The 23,070-nt window shown below is 43.2% G+C and overlaps 1 protein-coding gene across 1 annotated transcript; it reads right to left on the bottom strand.

Moving 5' to 3' along the window:
• Positions 1-8,243: 8,243 nt before the first annotated feature.
• On the bottom strand, positions 8,244-22,306 carry mmp25b (matrix metallopeptidase 25b). Its single transcript, XM_029703815.1, has 11 exons — positions 22,190-22,306; positions 21,970-22,099; positions 18,695-18,827; positions 18,140-18,284; positions 17,539-17,849; positions 17,226-17,405; positions 13,932-14,031; positions 12,763-12,845; positions 9,483-9,635; positions 8,918-9,205; positions 8,244-8,535 (listed from the first exon to the last, which is right to left on the bottom strand). The coding sequence occupies exons 2-11, from the start codon at positions 22,078-22,080 to the stop codon at positions 8,285-8,287; spliced, it is 1,755 nt and encodes a 584-aa protein (XP_029559675.1). The 5' UTR covers positions 22,081-22,099; positions 22,190-22,306; the 3' UTR covers positions 8,244-8,284.
• Between the last annotated feature and the right edge of the window lie 764 nt (positions 22,307-23,070).

The raw sequence follows: 23,070 nt of genomic DNA, 5'->3' as shown, positions 1-23,070 counted from the left end.
TCATTTAGAAAATAAATAATCATCAAGATGAGCATACACATACCTGCTGCGTTTTGGTCCTCCTTCACCAACGACAGCCGTGACAGAATCACCCACCACTCAAAGACCAAGCAGCAGAGGAAGGAGCAGAAGGAATTCGAGTTGGACTGGCGGGAGAAGTGGACCTGGGAGGAAATTCTGGACGGGGCCGGACCTTGGCATCAGGCTGGGGATTATCGCCGCCCGCAGTGGGAAATTGAGGCAGCCAAGGCAGAGAGGCAGTGGTACGAGGCCATAGACGCGCTGAGGGAGAAGCACGAGAGGCACCCCCAAGAAATGTTTTGGGGGGGGCACACGGGTAGTTTGGCTAGGCGAAGGAAGAGCCGGAAGCCAGCTACCCGTGGTTATATGGAGGAGCGTATGGGGTGGAGAGCGCTATGTTTCGCTGAGAAGCGCACTATCTCACCCATACGCACGCACAGTCCGGTGCGAGTTATTTCAGCCCCTCGCAGGTGCCGTGCTAGAGCGGGCATCCAGCCTGGTAGGAGGATGCCTGCGCAGCGCATCTGGTCGCCGGTACGCCTCCGAGGACCAGGCTACCCAACTCCCGCTCTACGCACGGCTACCATCAGGCCCCTGCACAGCCCAGTCTGCCCTGTACGAGCAGGGCTACTAGTTCCATCCAGCCAAGGCGGGTTGTGCAGGAGGTAAGATCTAGACCGGCTGTGCGCCTCCATAGCCCTGGGTTTCCAGCTCCTGTCTCTCGTGCGGACCCGGAAGTGCGTCAACCCAGTCCGACTCGTCCTGTTCCCGCTCCCCGCACTAGCCTTCAAGTGCGTAAACCCAGCACCGCCAGTCAACAGTCGTCAGAGCTGCCCGCCAGTCAACAGTCGTCGGAGCTGCCTGCCAGTCAACAGTCGTCGGAGCTGCACGCCAGTCAACAGTCGTCGGAGCTGCACCCCAGTCAACAGTCGTCGGAGCTGCACGCCAGTCAACAGTCGTCGGAGCTGCCCGCCAGTCAACAGTCGTCGGGGCTGCCCGCCAGTCAACAGTCGTCGGGGCTGCCCGCCAGTCAACAGTCGTCGGAGCTGCCCGCCAGTCAACAGTCGTCGGAGCTGCCCGCCAGTCAACAGTCGTCGGAGCTGCCCGCCAGTCAACAGTCGTCGGAGCTGCCCGCCAGTCAACAGTTGCCGGAGTGGCCAGACTGCGCTGAACTGCCGGAGTGGCCAGACTGCGCTGAACTGCCGGAGTGGCCAGACTGCGCTGAACTGCCGGAGTGGCCAGACTGCCCTGAACTGCCGGAGTGGCCAGACTGCCCTGAACTGCCGGAGTGGCCAGACTGCCCTGAACTGCCGGAGTGGCCAGACTGCGCTGAACTGCCGGAGTGGCCAGACTGCCCTGAACTGCCGGCATGGCCAGACTGCCCTGAACTGCCGGCGTGGCCAGACTGCCCTGAACTGCCGGAGTGGCCAGACTGCCCTGAACTGCTGGAGTGGCCAGACTGCCCTGAACTGCCGGAGTGGCCAGACTGCCCTGAACTGCCGGAGTGGCCAGACTGCCCAGACTGTCCCGAGTGGCCAGACTGCCCAGACTGTCCCGAGTTGCCAGACTGCCCAGACTGTCCCGAGCTGCCAGACTGCCCAGACTGTCCCGAGCTGCCAGACTGCCCAGACTGTCCCGAGCTGCCAGATTGCCCAGACTGTCCCGAGCTGCCAGACTGCCCAGACAGCCTGGAACGGCCTGAGCCGGAGCCACCTCCAGAAATAGGTGTGTTGGGGAGGGGGGTGTAGCACAGTGCCGTCGTTGACGGCAGCCACCCTCCCTTCCCTCCCTTTAGAAAAGGGGAATTTTTCTTTTGGTGTTGCTTGGGGTTCTTTTTTGTTAAGGTGCTTCCGGGGTAGCACCTTTAAGGGGGGGGTACTGTCACGTCCTGGCCAGTATAAGGTTAATTGTTTTGTAGTTTGGTCAGGACGTGGCAGAGGTTATTTGTTTTATGTGGTTCAGGGTGGTGTGTTTTGTTAAAAGGGTGTTTGATTTAGTAATTCCGGGTTTTGGTTTATGTTTAGGTATTTCTATGTGGAGTCTAGTGAATGTATGTCTATGTTTGGTTAATTGGGGTTGGGACTCTCAGTTGAAGGCAGGTGTTGTCTATCTGCCTTTGATTGAGAGTCCCATATAGTAGGGTGTGTTTGTGTTTGGTATTTGGTATTTGTGGGTGATTGTTCTGTGTTGAGCCTTAGGCTTTGCCAGACTGTTTGTTGTTGTTCGTTCGTTAGTTCTTGTGTTTTGTTATTTTGGTCTTCATTTAGAAAATAAATAATCATCAAGATGAGCATACACATACCTGCTGCGTTTTGGTCCTCCTTCACCGACGACAACCGTGACACCTGAGGTCACACACTTAGTGTGTTGTGAATTCTGTAATGAATATATTGTAATATTTTTTAAATTGTATAACTGCCTTCATTTTGCTGGACAAAACACAATCTGGGAACCATTCCTACCCTACATTGCCCCCAGACAACCCCCAAAAAAGTAGCCAAGGCAGGAAGACAAACTGTCAGTCGGCACCTGTCGGATTACTGTCCCCATATCTTAGTGTTTTAACTTCACTAGGGTAGGGGGCAGCATTCGGAATTTTGGATGAAAAGCGTGCCCAAATTAAACTGCCTGCTACTCAGGCCCAGAAGCTAGGATATGCATATTATTAGTAGATTTGGATAGAATACTGTTATAAGAATTCTATATCTTGATGATAATAATCAATAATCAATTCGCCTTGACTAATGCCCAAGGTTTGTAAGACAATGGGTTAAAATAATTAGGCAAGGACTCAGCTTTCTGCAAAAGGTTTCTGTAGCTTTATTCATGAGAACGTTCTGAGGTCAAGATAACAAAACAGTCTTTATATAGTTCTTGCTTTCTTACGCACATGCATTTACACACAAACTGTTGGTGACATACATCCCCCATAGACTTCACACACTTGTTTATCACTATCCAGAGCTCAGCCTGTTCTTTTCCCTCAAGGTTAGGAACTCTTTGAAGCTTTTACTCCCTTGACCATCTGTCTCCTGCTGTCCCTCCTAATGGCATACACACATTTATTTCCCTCTCCAGTGGTTCCTGGACTTTCCGGAACTAATCAGACTAATCGATCCCTACATTGATCATTACATTGATTCTTCATTAACCATGCTGTATGACTAATAATTCAAATCAAATCAAATCAAATTTATTTATATAGCCCTTCGTACATCAGCTGAAATCTCAAAGTGCTGTACAGAAACCCAGCCTAAAACCCCAAACAGCAAGCAATGCATGTGAAAGAAGCACGGTGGCTGGGAAAAACTCCCTAGGAAAAACTCCTGAGAAAGGCCAAAAACCTAGGAAGAAACCTAGAGAGGAACCAGGCTATGAGGGGTGGCCAGTCCTCTTCTGGCTGTGCCGGGTGGATATTATAGCAGAACATGGTCAAGATGTTAAAATGTTCGTAAATGACCAGCATGGTCAAATAATAATAATCATAGTAATTGTCGAGGGTGCAACAAGCACGTCCGGTGAACAGGTCAGGGTTCCGTAGCCGCAGGCAGAACAGTTGAAACTGGAGCAGCAGCATGGCCAGGTGGACTGGGGACAGCAAGGAGTCATCATGCCAGGTAGTCCTAGGGCTCAGGTCCTCCGAGAGAAAGAAAGAAAGAGAGAATTAGAGAGAGCATATTTACATTCACACAGGACACTGGATAAGACAAGAGAATACTCCAGATGTAACAGACTGACCCTAGCCCCCCGACACATAAACTACTGCAGCATAAATACTGGAGGCTGAGACAGGAGGGATCAGAAGACACTGTGGCCCCATCCGATGATACCCCCGGACAGGGCCAAACAGGCAGGATATAACCCCACCCACTTTGCCAAAGCACAGCCCCCACACCACTAGAGGGATATCTACAACCACCAACTTACCGTCCGAAGACAAGGCCGAGTATAGCCCACAATAATAATAATTCATCATGGTTTATTGATTCATTTACCTTTATTAGATAATTCTCTTATCAAATACACCCTGAAGTTTCTACAACTGTTTGAATGATGTCTGAGTATAACAGAACTCATATGGCAGGCAAAAATCTGAGAAAAATCCAACCAGAAAGTGGGAAATCTGAGGTTTGTAGTTTTTCAAGTGATTGCCTACAGTATCTGTGGGGTCATATTGCACTTCCTAAGGCTTCCACTAGATGTCAACAGTCTTTAGAATGTTGTTTCAGGCTTCTATTGTAAATGGGGTGCGAATAAGACCACCTAGAGTAAGTGGACCAGCTGAAAGCTATGACTTGTTTATCGTGCGCAGCCGTGTGCACGAGCTCCCGTTCCCTTTCCTTCTAAAGACAAAGGAATTGTCCGGTTGGAATATTATTGAAGATTTATGATAAAAACATCCTAAAGATGGATTCTTTACATCGTTTGACATGTTTCTACAAACTGTAATAGAACGTTTTTGACTTTTCGTCTGGACTAAACGCGCGCGCTTTGTGAATTTGGAAATGCTGGACTAAACGTGCGAACAAAAAGGAGGTATCTGGACATAAAGATGGACTTTATCGAACAAAACAAACATTTATTGTGGAACTGGGATCCCTGGGAGTGCATTCCAATGAAGATCATCAAAGGTAAGTGAATATTTATAAAACTATTTCTGACTTTTGTTGACTCCACAACATGGCGGGTATCTGTATGCCTTGTTTTGGTGTCTGAGTGCTGTACTCAGATTATTGCATGGTGTGCTTTCACCGTAAATCTTTTTTGAAATCTGACACAGCGGTTGCATTACGGAGAAGTGTATCTATAATCCTATGCATAACACTTGTATCTTTTATCAACGTTTATGATTAGTATTTCTGTAAATTGATGTGGCTCTCTGCAAAATCACCGGATGTTTTTTAACATAACGCGCCAATGTAAACTGAGATTTTTGGATATAAATATCAACTTTATCAAACAAAACATACATGTATTGTGTAACATGAAGTGCTATGAGTGCCATCTGATGAAGATCATCAAAGGTTAGTGATTAATTCTATCTCTAATTCTGCTTTTTGTGACTCCTCTCTTTGGCTGGGAAAATGGCTGTGTTTTTCTGTGACTTGGCGCTGACCTAATATAAATGCAATGTTTGCTTTTGCCGTAAAGCCTTTTTGAAATCAGACACTGTGGTTGGATTAACAAGATGTTTATCTTAAAATGGTGTATAATACTAGTATGTTTGAGGAATTTTAATTATGACATTTCTGTTGTTTTGAATTTGACACCCTGCAATTTCACTGGCTGTTATTGTGGTGGGACGCTAGCGCCCCACATACCCCAGAGAGGTTTTAACACTGTCCCTTCAAATAAAAACAATGAAAGGGCGACTCGCTCTAATGTCACAAGAGGGTGCTCCGGTACCACTGGTGAGTGAGCGCAAACCAAACTGTGGAATACTCATCACAAGAGCAGGGAACTGGTGCACATGCGTCAGATAAAGGTGACCTCCGCATGTCTCTCGGCTCTCCATCCCTGGAAGAGCCCATTGATCTTCGTTCCTGGCACTCCCCTAGGGATTGTGGCAACAAGGAAGGTGATGACGACAGAAGCTGGGGCGCAGTTTCACGAGGAGAATGCAGTAAACAGATTTTGGACCCCACAACTCTGCCTTGCTCACATAAATTACCTTGAACTCCTGACTGTTTCAAACACACCAAGACAGTCGTGAATAGGGCACGACAACACCTTTTCCCCCTCAGGAGACTGAAGTGCGGCCCAGTACATCACTGGGGCCAAGATTCTTGCCATCCAGGACTAGGCAGTGTCAGAGGAAAGCCCCAAAAGTCACCCAAGGCATAGACTGTTTTCTCTGCTACCGCACGGCAAGCGGTACCGGGGGCCCAAGTCTAGGACCAAAAGGCTCCTTAACAACTTCTATCCCCAAGCCATAAGACTGCTGAACAATTAATCAAATGGCCACCCGGACTATTTACATTGACACCCCCACCCATTTGTTTTTACACTGCTGCTACTCGCTGTTTATTATCTATGCATAGTCACTTTATCCCTACCTACATGTACAAATTACCTCAACTAACCTGTAACCCCGCACATTGACTCGGTACCGGTACCCCCTGTATATAGACTCGTTATTGTTATTTTATTGTGTTACTTTTTATTATTTTTTACTTTAGTTTATTTGGTAAATATCTTCTTAATTCTTTCTTGAACTGCATTGTTGGTTAAGGGCTTGAAAAGTAATCATTTCAAGGTAAGGTCTTCAACTAGATATATTCGGCGCATGTGACAAATAGTTTGATTTGATTTGATTTGCTTCCTTTGTAAATGGTGTTCGAGTGTTGGAGAAGCCCCTGGCAATCCGTAAATAAAAAAAACTAGAAAATGGTGCTGTCTGGTTTGCTTAATATAAGGAATTTGAAATGATTTATACTTTTACTTAAAAAAAATATTTTAGCAATTAAATTTACTTTTGATACTTAAGTATATTTTAAACCAAATACTTTTAGACTTTTACTCAAGTAGAATTTTACTGGGTGACTTTCACTTTTACTTGAGTCATTGTCTATTAAGGTATTATTACTTTTACTCAAGTATGACAATTGGGTACTTTTTCCACCCCTGCTTTCATATACCTTCCAAAAATACCTCATCTTTTGTGACAGCTGATGCGTCCTCTCCTTCAGTGTCAAGTAAGCATGTAACTGCGTTGACAGTCATTGATCTGCAAGTAATTTTTCATGCCGAACAATCCCAGGCAATATCAGTAGCCTAGTGAAACTCTGTGCACAGTGCAGCGACGCATGCTAACCAACCAGAGGCAAGCCTATTCCTGATCCTGATCACCTTCAGCATTCAAAATTAGTGTACAAATGGCTTGCGCAATATTAGGCTTCATTAGTAGAGTGACAACCAATGTAACTTGCTATGTTATTGTTATCAAATCAGCTGTTGAAAATGCTGTTTTACGAGAATATAAGTAGCGTAAGCTACCGGTTCGGAGGCACAACTCTCGTCTGGCTACCTGCTGATCAAAGCTTAGCCTACATATAGTATAGATTTCATTTTGATTGTTCTGGTTCACCATCAGCAGTAGTTTTGATAGTTCTGCTATAAAAAAATCAGAATACTTTTTAGATAGACAGGGTAATGTCGATAATTTCACAACGAGGACATCAATCAATTTTGTAAGTGGGTGATGGGGATTTCAGATCAAAAATGGGGGGACAAAAAGCATAAATTGCCTCCACTATGGTTCAGTTCAGGTGCCTACCTGGGTTGTGCTCAATTCAGAATTTTGGAATTTAATCCCATTCAACTCATGAGTTGAAATTCGAATTGAATTGGCCACACAGAATGTAGAATTTGAGTTTGAGTGACAGGAAGTTGAATTTAATAAAAATACATTCCACTCAGTCATAGAACATGAGAGTTTCACTGAATCTGACAAGTCACACTTCCAGATAGCTAATAATATATACATTTTCTCTGGAAACAATGCTCATATACTCTTTTAACCTTAGTGCTTAGAATAGCCAATTATATTTCCACCAACCATTTCATTTGTTTGGCTTCTTTGTGAAAGCTTCACGGTCAATTTGCGGGTTAAACTAATTCTGGGAAATATAGCATATTGAACAAAATTGAAGTGATTAATGAAATATAATAACTTAGAATATTTGCATACAGGGTTAGTTTTCCCTGATCATTCATTTTAAGAGTTAGTCCTGAAAATCAATTGTTTCAAAAATGTTTATGTACAAGATCTTTATGTACAAGATATATATTTGTAGACTGCACCTAATATAGAATAGTAGCATTTGAATGCTAGTAGCATTTGAATTTCACTGAATTCAATTCTATTTTCTTTCATTCAAATCTGTATCCTGTTTACTACTTCAATACAAATTCAAATAATTTAATAGGAATGTATGAGGTATTCTCAATTCAATTCTGAATTCAGCACAACTCTGGTGCCTACATACACTATAGAAGTATACATAATTTCTATATGTACACTCAGTTTAAAAAACATTAAGAATACCTTCCTAATATTGAGTTGCATCAACATCTGCAACCTTGTCTATGTTTTACCTTGAAGGACAATGTTACCCTCCAGTAGTATAAGTGCAGGACTATAGCAGAGAGAGAGAGTCACCCTTACTCAAAACATACATTTCAAATAATCATTCAACTTTTCAGAAAGGAGTAGACATGACTGTGTTTTACTAATATTATTAACTCGTTTATTTAAAACAAATCAGGTGAATACAACCACGACAGATAGCAGGATCAACCAACTGCAAATGGGCCTTGCAGATGCTCTGCTCAAGTCACAGCTGCAGTCTTTTCCCCTTGGATGAGGATTGGCTGGAAGGTGGGGTGTAGGTGTGGGTACTTGTGGACACCTGAGCCAATCCACCGCAATGGATTTTGGAGTGACATTATCTTGGTCCAGTCCTCCTCTCTGCTTGACCCAATAGAGGTTGTCCTTGAAGAAGTAAGCATCTCCTAGAAGGTAACAAGGTAATAATCAAACAATTGGTTTAAAATGCTTTGAAACGCGGGTGGGCTGTTTAATGATTGCGTATGACATTGCAAGCTAAAATGCAGACTTAGATAATATATTTGGTTGGACATTTTAAGCAGAGATGAGGTCTAGAAAGTATTTTGCTGACTAGTTTCAACCAACTGAAAAATAACTAACTATATTTTTAGAGCTGGTTACATGTGATCAAGGTGTCCAAGCAGAGACTTTCCCTGACATCTCACATGGCCCAGAAAAACAACTGGCCCTAGTAATGTAGAACAACACAGAACTATCACTTTCTTTACATTAACACTGCAGCCCACCTTCATCTCATCAAGGCTCAAGTCTTTCTCAAGGCCTCACCTTCTCCCCAGCTGATGATGTCATCGGGGTCCGTTGGCACCCCTCTCCAGAGGGCTGCGTCTTTGGGGTAGCCCCCTTCCGGCTTCCTCCCCTCCTCCTTGCGGCCCTCGTCGAACTTCCAGAACTCACCCATGCTGAATAGATAGGTCTTCCCGTTGTGGGCCCACACGAAGGCAGCCTCCACTCTTTCCACTTTCCTGCCGTCCTTGGTCCTCATCCCCCACTCTGCCAGAGGCCTGGGGTAGCCGGGGCGGGCCACAGTGTCTTTGAACACCCAGTACTGAGCCCCTGCACAGGAAAAGATAGGAGGAGGAAATCACCTTTGTTTTACATCACAACAACAATGACATTCATAAGGATATTAGGCACTGTAGCATAGTTCTTATGTTTTCAATTCTAACTAGGGACATGTTCATTAGGCACCAAACAGAAGAAAATGGACTGAAACAGGGAGGGAGTACCTCCAATAAGAAATGCTTATTTTCCTTTTCCTTTGCAAAATGTTTCCGTTGTGTCCCATAATGAACATGACATAAGGCTACAACAGTGCTGTTGTCTTTCCCACCGATGAAGAAGATGATGAAGCCGTCGCTCTTCCTCTCGTAAACGGCATCGATCTTGTTGGTTTCAGGGGGGAGCCCCATCCAGAAGTTTCTAATCAGGGCTGGGTTGAGGGAGACAAGATAACCTGTCCTCTGCATCCTCCAGAAATGTGGACCTGACACAAGCGACATAATAAATAAAGAGGCTGTGTGGAAAATGAGATGCTAATTGTTTACATCAAATTTGGGCTTGAGTGTTGCCTGTATGGTTCATATACAGGTCGTTCTTGAATTGCGGTGGCATTTGGGCACGGCAACAACAAAAAAATGACTTCCAAATGCTGTATTTTATTTAACTGTATTTGGGTACATTTTGCCATTCTAAATCAACTAATATGGCAGCTTAATGACTTACAATATTGTTTAACCATCATGATAACATTGTGCCACCAGAAAGAGTAGTAACAGCAAGGATGGTCACACCAATGACACATTTTTGGTAATTCAGGATTTTCTTAATTCTTAAATCTATGGTCATTAATACCCCCTTTAAAAGCATTTACTAAAGTGATATGATTAATCATTTTGATCACAATGTAATTTCCCACTGTATGAACAAAACATACAGTAATAAACATTGACACTACACATCCAAGTATTTCTGACCAAATTATGAAAGAAAATCGTTGCAATTTTGAATTCCATGTGAGTGTGGAAGAGGTTAAACAATTATTGTTGTCTAACAACAATGACAAGCCACCGGGGTCTGACAACTTGGATGGAAAATTACTGAGGATAATAGCGGATGATACTGCTACTCCTATTTGACATATTAACAATTTAAGCCTACTAGAAAGATTGTGCCCCCAGGCTTGGAGGGAAGCAAAAGTCATTCCGCTACCTAAGAATAGTAAAGCCGGCCTTTACTGGCTCAAATAGCCGACCGATCAGCCTGTTACCAACACTTAGTAAACTTTTGGAAAAAATGTTGTTTGACCAGATGCAATGCTATTTTATTAGCTAGCTAGCTATTTCACTTAACTAGCTAGCTCACTTGCTGACTTTAGTTTAATGTTGTTAGCTAGCCCAGATAACCTCCATCAATAGCTAGCTAGCTAGCCATCACCACACACCGCCATCACCACACCACACGTGCTAGCCACAATGGCTATCATCATCAGGTGAAAGTTAACCATTTAGCTAACTAGCTAACTTAGCTGCAAGCAGAGATGTATTTGAAATATGTATTTTAATTACTTCTGAGTATTTTTATGGTGGAAAAATTACAAACTTTGTTATGCACATGCACTGTATGTGCAATACCTTAAACCTGTACATGTCCACTGTCTGTTTCTCTCATGCAAGAAGAAGCCAGTGTTTTTCCACTCTTGTTTCTGAGTAACTTAGTCAGGCGGCCAAAGACAAAGGGTCATTTGAGAGTCACCAGTTTTTGGTCCCTCCTGTTCTTTTTATATCTTTCAAGGGCACAGCTATGTGGAGATATGAAAAGAACAGAGGCTAGTTTGAGTAGAAGTGGCAATTCTATCAGCAGAAAGGGTTAACCAAACTGGCACTATCACTTGTTTGAACGCTATGTTCACATCATGATCTCACACACCTGCTAAACTGCCACGTAGACAAAGGTTATAAAAGCTGTGACCCAACTCTTGTTCGTTGGGCTCTTAACTCTGCACTGTTGAGTGGATTGTTCACTGCTCCAGATTTGCAAATCTTATAATAAAGTTTGAAGAATCTACAGTCTCTTCCTTTTGATTTGAATTTCCACGCCATTTTGAAATTTGAATTACACTGGGATGAACTACACTCCAACGTATTTTGTATATTGTATTTTCAAAATACTGTAATTTGTATTTTCAAAATACAAAATACTATTCCAGACCATTTTTTTGAAAGCGTTCAAATTTCGTGGCCCACCCTTTTACCCATCCATTACTATCAGAAGTCTGATAGCACTATGGTGTGATAAGAGCATCTGGGAAATGAACAAAATATAAATGTATATTGTTGAGGGAAAATGTAATTGATCCGATTGTGATATGTTGTTATCTCACCTAGCAAAAATCAATGCACTAATTGTAAGTTGCCCTTGATAAGAGCATCAGCTAAATGAATACAATGTTAATGTAATGTAAAAATGAACAATTGCAAAGCACGCTGAGTATTATTGAAATGAGCTCCGCCCCGAAACAAGGCCAATAATAATACCCAGTGTGCTTTGTAGGTAATTTTGGAATGTTCATTTTCACACACACATTTACTTTTTGGTCATTTTGCAGACACTCTTATCCACTCTTTTTAAAGTAGATAAACAACAACATATCACAGTCACAACAAGAAAAATGTTTTTGTAACTGTAACTGAGAATGTTGTTTCTGTTCGGGCCAGCTACTTGCAAATATATTTTTATACATTAAAATACAAAGTCTCCTCCATCTCCATCGGTTTCACACATATCACTTTGATAAAAACGTTTCCTCTTTTTCACGATGCATCTCGAACTAAACTAAGTTATTTTAGCCTTTTTGAAAACCTTCCGACCACCATCACTCATATTGTATGCATAGCTTGATTTGATTGGCCTGTACTGGTGCGATGTGTGAAATTTGATTTGATTGGTCACTGACTAAACAACAATGAGCAGTTTTTTTCTGGCTCCGAGGGATCTACTGTACTATTATGGATAGCGTACAAAATTGCATTCTGTAACTGATGGTTTTAAAAAGGTAGCGAAGTACTTCATTCAAAACGTACTTAAGTGAAAGTTAAATTACTGACTTAGAAAAATCCTATAAAAAGTACAAGCACTCAAAAAATATCTCAATTACAGTAATGAGAGTATTTGCAATTTGTTACTTCCACCCCTGGTAACTATTTTGTCATTTTAAAGTGTTTTTCATGGATGTAAAGGTGAGAGACGCAAATGCCACTGCAAGAACGTCCCATACACATAAGATATGACATTTATCAATGTTTTAAATCATGAAACCACACAATCCTTAGTTATTAGGCTAGTTATCATGGCCATGGGTATGTGTGCCCCTTTCTGTTCAATTAAGTAATTTCTGGGCAATATTTCTGTCGATGTAGGGGATCCCTTTCAGCTGAAGAGCACTTCTGTTTAAAAACTCGTTACTGTTAATTAAAACCCTCCCCTCTGAAGATTTATTTTGTGACGATGGTAATTCTGCATACAAAATAGGCCATTCAACAAAGCATTTCTGTTTGTGTAATTGTGTAAACACATTGTCACTGCTGTTGTCACTACTGTTGTATTTCTCTTACCCTTAAAAAAGAAGACCTCTCCTCTGATATTTGCCACAGCATCAAAGCCGCCCTCACAACGATTTTGGAAAGAGTGGTCCGAACTGGTCATGGAAGAAAGACAGTGAAGCATAAGTAAAGACACTGGACTTCAGTGGCAACCTGACACTCAATACTGTGAGTGACTTTAGTGATTGATTAAGGTCATAGTTACTGTATACCCTGAGTATACAAAACATGAAGAACAGCTGCTCTTTCCATAACATTGACTGACCAGGTGAATCCAGGTGAAGGCTAGGATCCATTATTGATGCCACTTGTTAAATCCACTTCTATCAGAGTTGATGAAGGGGAGGAGACAGGCTATTAACAAAGATTTTTAAGCCTTGAGACAATTGAGACATGTGTTGTGTATCTGTTCCATTCAGAGGGTGAATGGGCAAGACAAAGGATTTAAGTGCCTTTGAATGGGGTAGGGTAGTAGGTGCCAGGTGCACCGGTTTGTGTCAAGAACTGCAACGCTGCTGGGTTTTTCACACTCAACATTTATCTGTGTGTATCAAGAATGGACTAGCACACAAAGGACATCCAGCCAACACAACTGTGGGAAGCATTGGAATCAACATGGGTCAGCATCCCTGTGGACCGCCTTCGACACCTTGTGAAGTCCATGCCCCAATGAATTGAAGCTGTTCTGAGGGCAAAGGGGGGGTGCAACTCAATATTACGAATGTGTTGTGTCATAATGACAACATCAGCTACACTTATGAAATATCTAATAACGATTTTCTTATCAGGTTAAATCTCAGCAGCTACAGTATCATCTATGTATCTAGCTAGGTAACATTTTGGATTTATGATGCACGTGAAAGATTATGGACAAAAATGTTTGATGTCTGTCCTTCGTGTCCATCACACATCAGCATATGAGAACCATGGAGAAACAATTTGCTTAATCCTGTTTGGACAGATAAGAAATATTATACCCATTTCACAGTACTCAGTCAAACCGAGCTGAGCAAAGCCAAGCTGTACTGGGATGGCCTGGTTAACATAGTTGCTGGAACCGTGCTGGAAAGGACAATGTGAAAAGAAACCATTCCGGCCAGCACAGTATGGTTCCAGTCTGGTCTATAGTGTGAATCAGGCATAGAAATGTCTGAGACCTGACTCTCTCTGGCTCCACTCACTGTTTTGTTGGCCTTGGAGGTGGAGGACTGGGCAGGCGAGGGTGACTGGGAGTTGAACCACTGTCACCATGGTGCACTGTAGGCTTGCTCTCCTTCCTCCCTGGGGAGAGAGAAAGGGTGAATTGTACTCTCTCCTCACCTCCTTCTCAAAACGCATTGGCGGAAAAGGTCACAAGGTCACCTTGGATCTTCTCCAATGCGTTGTGACTTAACCCTTTACACTCATATCAAATCAAATCAAATGTTATTTGTCACATGCGCCGAATACAACAGCTATAGACCTTACAGTGAAATGCTTACTTACAAGCCCTTAACCAACAATGCTTTAAGAAGTTAAGAAAAAAGTAAATACTGAAAATAAAAGTAACAAATAATTAAACAGCAGCAGTAAAATAACAAGCAAGGTTATATACAGGGGGTACCGGTACAGAGTCAATGTGCGGGGGCACCGGTTAGTCGAGGTAACTGAGGTAATATGTACATGTAGGTAGAGTTAAAGTGACTATGCATAGATTATAAACAGAGAGTAGCAGCAGCGTAAAAGAGGGGTCTGGGTAGCCCTTTGATAAGCTGTTCAGCAGTCTTATGGCTTAGGGGTAGAATCTGTTAAGAAGCCTTTTGGACCTCAACTTGTTGCTTTTGTACCGCTTGCCGTGCAGTAGTTGAGAGAACAGTCTATGACTAGGGTGGCTGGAGTCTCTGACAATTGTTAGGGCCTTCCTCTGACACCGCCTGATATAGAGGTCCTGGATGACAGGAAGCTTGGCCCAGTGATGTACTGGGCCATACACACTACCCTCTGTTTGGGCCTTGTGTTTGGAGGCCGTGCAGTTGCCATACCATTCAGTGATGCAACCAGTCACTATGCTCTTGATGGTGCAGCTGTAAAGCCTTTTGAGGATCTGAGGACCCATGCCAAATCTTTTCAGTCTCCTGAGAGGGGAATAGGCTTTGTCGTGCCCTCTTCACGACTGTCTTGGTGTGTTTGGACCATGATAGTTTGTTGGTGATGTGGACACCAAGGAACTTCAAGCTCTCAACCTGTTCCACTGCAGCCCAGTCGATGAGAATGGGGGCGTGCTTGGTCCTCTTTTTCCTGCAGTCCACAATCATCTCCTTTGTCTTGATGACGTTGAGGGAGAGGTTGTTGTCCTGGCACCACATGACCAGGTCTCTGACCTTCTCCATATGGGCTGTCTCATCGTTGTCGATGATCAGGCATACCACTGTTGTGTCATCGGCAAACTTGATGATGGTGTTGGAGTCGTGCCTGGCCATGCAGTCATGAGTGGAGTACTCTGACCAGGCACCCCTGAGGGGCTCCCATTTTGAGGATCAGCGTGGCGGTTGTGTTGTTACCTACCCATTTGAGGTGTTTAGTCCCAGGGTCCGTAGCTTAGTGATGAGCTTTGAGGGTACTATGGTGTTGGACGCTGAGCTGTAGTCAATGAATAGCATTCTCACATAGGTGTTCCTTTTGTCCAGGTGTGAAAGGGCAGTGTTGAGTGCAATAGAGATTGCATCATCTGTGGATCTGTTAGGGCGGTATGCAAACTGGAGTGGGTCTAGGGTTTCTGGTATAATGCTGTTAATGTGAGCCATGACCAGCCTTTCAAAGAACTTCAGGGCTACAGACGTGAGTGCTACGGGTCGGTAGTCATTTAGGCAGGTTACCTTGGTGTTCTTGGGCACAGGGACTATTGAGGTCTGCTTGAAACATGTTGGTATTACAGACTCAGTCAGGGACAGGTTGAAAATGTCAGTGAAGACACATACCCGTATATGGGTTGAAAATGGCAGATTTGGGCACAGATAAACGGCTAAATTGGAATGCAGTGAGTGTACAGTAACATTATATATATGACGTCAGAGCTCTGGCTCAAACGTTCCGAATGTGCACTTCACATTTTCATGTCATAAAACTCATGTCAAATTAAATCAAATTTTATTTGTCACATGCTCCAAATACAACAGGTGTAGACCTTACCGTGAAATGCTTACTTACAGTAAGGTGTTGTATTATGAGCATATGACAAATAAAATTAGATTTGACTTAATTTGTCATGAGTTTTATGCTATGAAAATGTGAAGTGCACATTTGGAATGTTTGACTTTCTTGTATGACATCAAAGCGGTGTTTCTTATAATACTCAACGTCTCATCTTTCAAACTGCATAGAGTCATCTTAATTTACGGCATTTCCCTCAGTGTCAACCTTTACGATCACTATGTTTGATGTACACTTACAAGATAACATGGTGTCATACTTTGGATTTTTCTGAACATAATCAGTCTATGTTTGTCTATTGTGAAGAACATTTGTTGCGGCACACACACCTGATTGCACTCAGGACTCCTTTCTATGTGTACCAAAATTAGGATCTGTTTCCCTGAATTGCATTGTGAAATCCTAACACTGTAATATCGTATTTTATAACTAAAGCGAGTGCGTAAACAACAACAGTAGTTGTGTAAGGGCAGGAAATAACCCCCCGACTGTTAAGCCAGAAAGAGGAAGCAAAAGGTTTGAGGAAAGAGAGCGGTTTGGGTTATGCAAATAGAGGTGCCGTAAAAGCTGTGGACAGATGTGGCACCAAGGGGAAAAACTAGGGGACATGACTGACCAAGAAACCTACATTGAATTTCCCAATTTTTATTGTTAGGTTATGTTGGTTTATGGTTAGTATTAAGGTGCTGGGTTAGGGTTAGAATTAGAGTTGGGTTGGGTTTAGGGTTAGAGTTATGGGTTGGTGTGGCCTGGGTGGTCTAGCGGTTAGTGCCGCTGCATACTCCACACATGTTTGTCGGATTCAGCGTGGGTTTTGAATCCAGCCCACTGCCTTTGTGACACGTTTTCTGTCTATCTTTCCCACAACTCTCAACATAATATAGAATCCTTAAAGAACATATATTTTTTTTAAAGAGTCCATTTGTCACGACTTCCGCTGAAGTCGGTCCCTCTCCTTGTTCGGGCGGCGTTCCGCGGTCGACGTCACCGGCCTTCTAGCCACCGCCGATCCACTTTTCATTTTCCATTTGTTTTGTCTTAGTCTTACACACCTGGTTTCACTCACCCAATTACCTGTTTATTATTTAACCCTCTGTTCCCCATGTTTGGTTGTGAGTGATTGTTTGTTGTGTTTTCAGTCTGTCATGGTGTGCGTGTATTTGTTACTTTGTATATTTGACATTTTGAGTTAAAGTATGTTGATTACTCATATCTGCTTTCCTGCGCCTGACTCTCTACACCAGCTACACCTAGGACCCTTTAAACCATTAAATAAGACACCCTACCGTAGAGCTCTTGAATGGCCATCCTGTCATCCAGAGGGAGGTTGTAGGATGAGATGTCTTCCACAGCTCCCTGGTAGTAGGGCCTCATAATGGAGGGATCTGAGGAGGAGTGGGACAGACCCAGGGCGTGGCCAAACTCATGCACTGCCACTGTGAAGAGGTCTATACTACTGCTGTCCCCTGAGAAACCAGCAGGTGCTGTGTTAATCAGTCGGTCAATATCATCTCTCTCTCTCACTGTATTTATTGTGGGAATTGAAGATCCATCCTTCCACCCATCCATGCATCCATCCATTTGACTATCTTTAAATACCTCCATAGCTCCAGTACTCATCGTCATCGAAGTGCGTGTCCCCGGCGACGTCATCCCTCCCCGGGAAGAAGGCGTGGGCAAGGGTGCCCCCTCTACCGTCGAAAGGGTACCCGTCGTCATGGAGCGAGCGGGTAAAAGACACTCGGATGTCCCCTCCGGGCCCCTTATCTTCTCTGTCGCTCCCAGAGAGCTGTCGGAAGCTGAGGGGGGTCACGTCACTCCAGGCCTTGAAGGCCAGAGTCAGGATTCCCTCCACCATGTCCGGGTGGAAGACAGAGGTCGAGCGGGATGGGTTTGGGTAACTGTGGACACTGGATACAGGAAGGACATCAGTAGTACAAACAAATAAATAAAACACACTATTATACTGCTTACCAGGTATGGCACAGTACCCGGTGCTAAGGAACCAATGGAATATTCCCAAATGTAAAAAAAAAAAAAAAAAAAAGGCCATTTGACACTCCAGGCAGGCTCAATCAAATGCTCAAAGTATTTGAAAGATGACAAATACTATTTGAACCCAGGTCTGCGCAGTACTACACTACACAGAATAATACTCAAATGTGTGAATCTGTTTGTCCCAATGACAAATTTTGCACACCTCCATGTTAGGTCGGTCCTATCCCAGCGAAGGCCTGACAGGGCGTATCTCTTCCTCCTCCTCTTCCTTTTCAACATGTCCTCCGATCCCACAATGTCAGGGAGAGAGCATCTAGGCGTCTGCATGAGATTGAGAGTGTCTTTATCTGAAAATACAGAGGCAAGACACTCACACATGACACCCGGTGACTTAAAGCATCCAGGTATGATGCATAATAATACTGTTATAACGCATTATAAGACTCATCATGAGCATGTATGACCCATTTATAATGTTTTATAAGCATCTTATAATGATCCAAACAGTCAGTTTGAGACGGTGGAACACTTTATGCATAGAGACACAACATTCATAAGCCTATACATGCTTACCACTGCAGGTTTAAGCAATGGTTTCAAGCATCTTAATGTTCATTGAAAACCCTTTTTTTTTGTCTTCAAGGCCCTTCACAGAAAATCACCAGTGTTTGTGCACACACAAGTCGCAATGAAAGACTTTACAGTTGGCTTAAAGGGTCAAGTGACGAAGCTTTACTGTAAGTTGACAGTGGGTTACCCAGTCTGCCCGTTTCCTCGAGCCCTCCGAATCTCTGCATCTCGCGAATCGCCCGCTCAACCCCATCCTTCGTCTGCAGCTTGTTCGTACGAGGGTCAGGAGGAGGGAGGTAACCATACCGGCTCAACCAATCCTAACAGAGAGCAGAGGAGGAGAGCAGACTTTGATGTCAGTTGTTGTGATACTAAGGAGCATCACAGCTGATGAAAGCCACCCCCTGCACACAGCACTCCAGGGACAAACCACCACAGGGACTTTTTCCTTCCCAGTGTTATACACCTTTTTAACCAGAGACATTCCCGGTATCACTTAAAACAGACAATATGGCCTGAGACAATATCTCAATAATAAACTGCACTTTGATACTTGAAGGACTTTTCTATTTGATGTATTTTTATGTATTTTTTTAGTTCCTGTCTTAAATTCCTGTCATTTCATGTTTTTAAATATGACTAATAAAAACCCTTGAACCTTTGTCAAGGTCATATGGTATGTGTTCAGCCCCCAGATATTCCAGCACACCACAATTACCATCAACATAGTGTTTCTCCCTTCAGGTCTTGCTGTAATTCAGTGAATCCTGAGTGAAACCAGACTGTGAATCCCTGGTCACTGAAGCTGATCACGCTCAGGATAGCCAGCTAGCTAGCTGATCGTGCTCAGGATAGGATAGCCAACTAGCTAGCTGATCGCGCTCAGGATAGGATAGCCAACTAGCTAGCTGATCACGCTCAGGATAGCCAACTAGCTAGCTGATCACGCTCAGGATAGGATAGCCAACTAGCTAGCGGATCACGCTCAGGATAGCCAACTAGCTAGCTGATCACGCTCAGGATAGCCAACTAGCTAGCTGATCGCGCTCAGGATAGCCAACTAGCTAGGCCTAGCCCTGTAGGCTTACACACATAACTGACGTAGCTTCAACGCATTAGACACAACGGTGTTGATACAAGGGGTATTTTTATTGTTTTGTGTGGCTATTAAGTGATGAAGAATCTGTCAGAGAGAGGGTTAATGAGGTTATGCAGGGTTAATGCTAGCTCTGATCCAGGGCGTTATATTTCACATTCCGTTCCTCTAGTCCAGGTATTCCCAGGTATTCCTGTGCAATGCCGTCGGGGGTACGCCAAATAAAAATGTGATTCACGTTTTCTAAATTTATAATTTTTTATTAAACTTTTTTTTCCTCACATTTTCAAACAGTCCATTTATATTTTCCAATGGGGCTATTGTTAGGTGGGGGTGGGGGGTGAGGGGGGGGTGCAGACCAGTGGAAGCTTGGGTAGGTAGCAGGGAACTGAGGCTAAGGCTGGGGCAAGGGGAGTAGGAGCCAGGTAAGCAGGTCGGGAGCGGAATTCAAAGAAGCAGTAGAACGGGGATCCAGGGCAGGGAAGCAGGACTGACGAGACGAGGGAGACAGGGTCCAGAGTCAGAACTGACGGCACTGTAGCGGAGAGAAAAGCAGCCTCAGCCTAGGGAAAACATGCACAACGGGATAACAAGATCAACGCAGAAACAAATGGCTTGAAATGCAGACTGACTGAGCAGAGGCTACGATCTGGCAGCGTGGAGGTGGCAGGGCTGAGTATTTGTAGATGTCTTGATTATGGAACAGGTTGCAGATGTTGGGGATCTGCTCTGCCTCCAGCACACGTCTCTACTCACACAATCAAATACACCCACATAGAGAGAGAGGGAGAGATCACTGGGGGAGTGGTGGCAGGTTTAGGGAGACACAGGGTAAGGAGTAGAGGGCGTGGCAGGGGCAGATGTAACAGCTATACATTTGGGTGATTTTTTCTCGCCTGAGTAACCTCGTTTCACTGCCAAAAATAAAATTAAACCATCTAGTGTTCAGCGAAATAACAATACAATGTCAAATACAGGTAGCCTAGTCAAACAATTAACATCCAATCACATTAACCGTTACTCTCTCGCGGGAATTCCACTAAAGGTCCGTACGTAGCCAAATGTAGCTGCTGCTCATGTTGGTATCTGTACTGATGGCACAAAAGCCATGACAGGGAGACATAATGGAGTGGTAACGTGCGTGCAAGCAGTTACCACTCCATTATGTCTCCCTGTCACTGGATTCGTTATCCCTTTCCTCCTCTGCCTCCAGTCCACTTACCGATATCTGAACAAGAGAGCCTCATCAAATTGCAACAAGAGGTTCTGTGAAAATTGAATTTAATCAGAAACCACTGCCAGATTTCTGGATTGGGCTGCGTTCAGAGTATCCTGCATTGGCACATCGCGCTGTTTAGACACTGATGCCCTTTGCAACCATGTACAGTACCTATGTGAGAGTGGATTCTCGGCCCTCACTAGCATGAAAACTAAATACAGTCACAGACTGTGTGTGGAAAATGATTTAAGACTGAGACTTTCTCCAATACAACCCAACATTGCAGAGTTATGTGCATCCTTTCAAGCACACCCTTCTCATTAACCTGTGGTGAGTTATTCACAATTTTCGATTAACAAATAAGGTTTTATATGTAAGATGGTTAAATAAAGAGCAAAATGATTGATTATTATTATATTATTATTTGTGCCTTGGTCCTATCAGAGCTCTTTGTCACTTCCCACGAGCCGGGTTGTGACAAAAACTCACACTCATTCTTATGTTTAATAAATATATCGTATAGTGTGTGTGTGGCAGGCTTACAATGATGGCAAAAAACAACATTTGAGAGTGCGCTGACCCCGGTGCTAGAGGGGGTAGGCAGCTGGAGGTTGAATGTTTGAAGGGGTACGGGACTATAAAAAGTTTGGGATCCACTGCTCTAATCTATGTGCACTAACTCGCTGGAGCAGAGCGAGTTAATGCAGAGGCCTACTGTGTATTGTAGCGATTCTTGGTAAGTGCACTATAGCACTGAGGGAGTTAAATCTCAGGACTGTTTATCAGTCATAAGAAATTTTGGTTTGTCAACTGTCAAAAGAGGGTGTGCCCCATAGTGGTTTACCACACATTGTTCCTAAAGTCAATAACGTTTAACGGTTGGTTACATTTTAGATTTCAAACACTGTGGGTGGTATTAATATATGTTAATTTCCCCCCCCAAAAAATACAGGCTATACATTTTCTAAATATTGTTGTGGCTACGTCTGAAATTCCAAACAATGATTTACTTACATAGGTTATAAGCGAAACAAAAAAAAGTCTATAAACAAAAATATCCGAATGGTTTCGATAGAGCACATTTATTTTATACTAAGTAAAGCGGTTATGACAAGACAAAAAATTAAGACACCTTAGGACCACTCACCAGTCCTCTGGCATACTGTTCAGGCATCGGTGCGGGTGAGGGATGTCCCGTTGAGATCAACAAGCTCGCGGTAACGGTCATCCATATCAATCCATACACAGTGCCAAACATTTTCCCGTGAATATCAACCCTGCATCACACATTTACCGTTAGAAATCTGTCCAAACATTTCCAAACCTAGCACAGGTTGGCATCCTATAGAAACTTAAAACAACCATACCTTTTCACTTTACTGTTATGTTGTTTCTGATGATATTTTGTGAATCACTGTACTATACCGTTTCTTTATCTCCTGCTGTGTTAGTTTCTTCTAAGGACTAGGCAGGGCATAAAGGAATTGATCAATGTGGTTAGTGGTTCTCCACCCTCACTTCCTCTTTGTCATTGCACACACACACACAATAAAACTGCCAAAAACATCTACGTTTGTTCAAAGTATTTCATACCACATTCTGTAGAAAGTCAGTTAAACATGCTTAAAGAACGTATTTGCATGAGATAAAGTTACAATATGATCAGTAATTTTTGTTTTGGTATCATCATCATTAAGAACTAGATACTATGTATCTATACTTCAGACAGAAATGCCAATGTTTTAGGATGTTTTAAAGATCTTGTATCTGTATCATCACAATCTGGCAACATATGTGCCTTTGTCCATTGTTTTGAAGTATAGCACTTGCATGTATATTGCTGCTCAAAAGGGTTTGGAGAGAGATTGCATCATAAGCGAAAGAAGCAATAAATCAAATTTGCCTTTTCCGCGTTGTGAAACTTTGCTACTTACACCATTGTGATTTTGTCAACTGTGCAATGGGAGAATGTTGTATCCCATAAATAATTCTGCATGGATGATAATAGCTAGAAATGAGCAATTAGCTAACTCCAGTTCAACCTGAGAAGATATTCACCATAAGGAAATACACTGTATTAGGATAACATCTATCTAATCAAAGTCACAGGTTCTCGAGGCCCATTTAGGGAAACAGTCTGAGACAGATATAACAAACAAGCAACGTTGATTATATAATTCAGGTGTAGGTTTGTTTGTTTAAAAATTGATTTACAATGAAACACATCGATACGATTACACAAATGGCT

This window comes from Salmo trutta, chromosome 2 (genome assembly GCF_901001165.1).
Source record: "Salmo trutta chromosome 2, fSalTru1.1, whole genome shotgun sequence".
Taxonomy (NCBI): domain Eukaryota; kingdom Metazoa; phylum Chordata; class Actinopteri; order Salmoniformes; family Salmonidae; genus Salmo; species Salmo trutta.
Note: the sequence above shows the minus strand (reverse complement) of the source record. Positions and strands in the feature narration are given on the sequence as shown.

Coding starts and splice junctions, on each gene's coding strand:
- mmp25b (XM_029703815.1), bottom strand. CDS start 22,080: ATGTTTGGCACTGTGTATGGATTGATATGGATGACCGTTACCGCGAGC. Junction 12,846..13,931: donor CCTCCAAGGCCAACAAAACA/GTGAGTGGAGCC, acceptor TTCCATGACCAG/TTCGGACCACTCTTTCCAAA. Junction 9,636..12,762: donor AGAGGTCTTCTTTTTTAAGG/GTAAGAGAAATA, acceptor CGCTTGTGTCAG/GTCCACATTTCTGGAGGATG.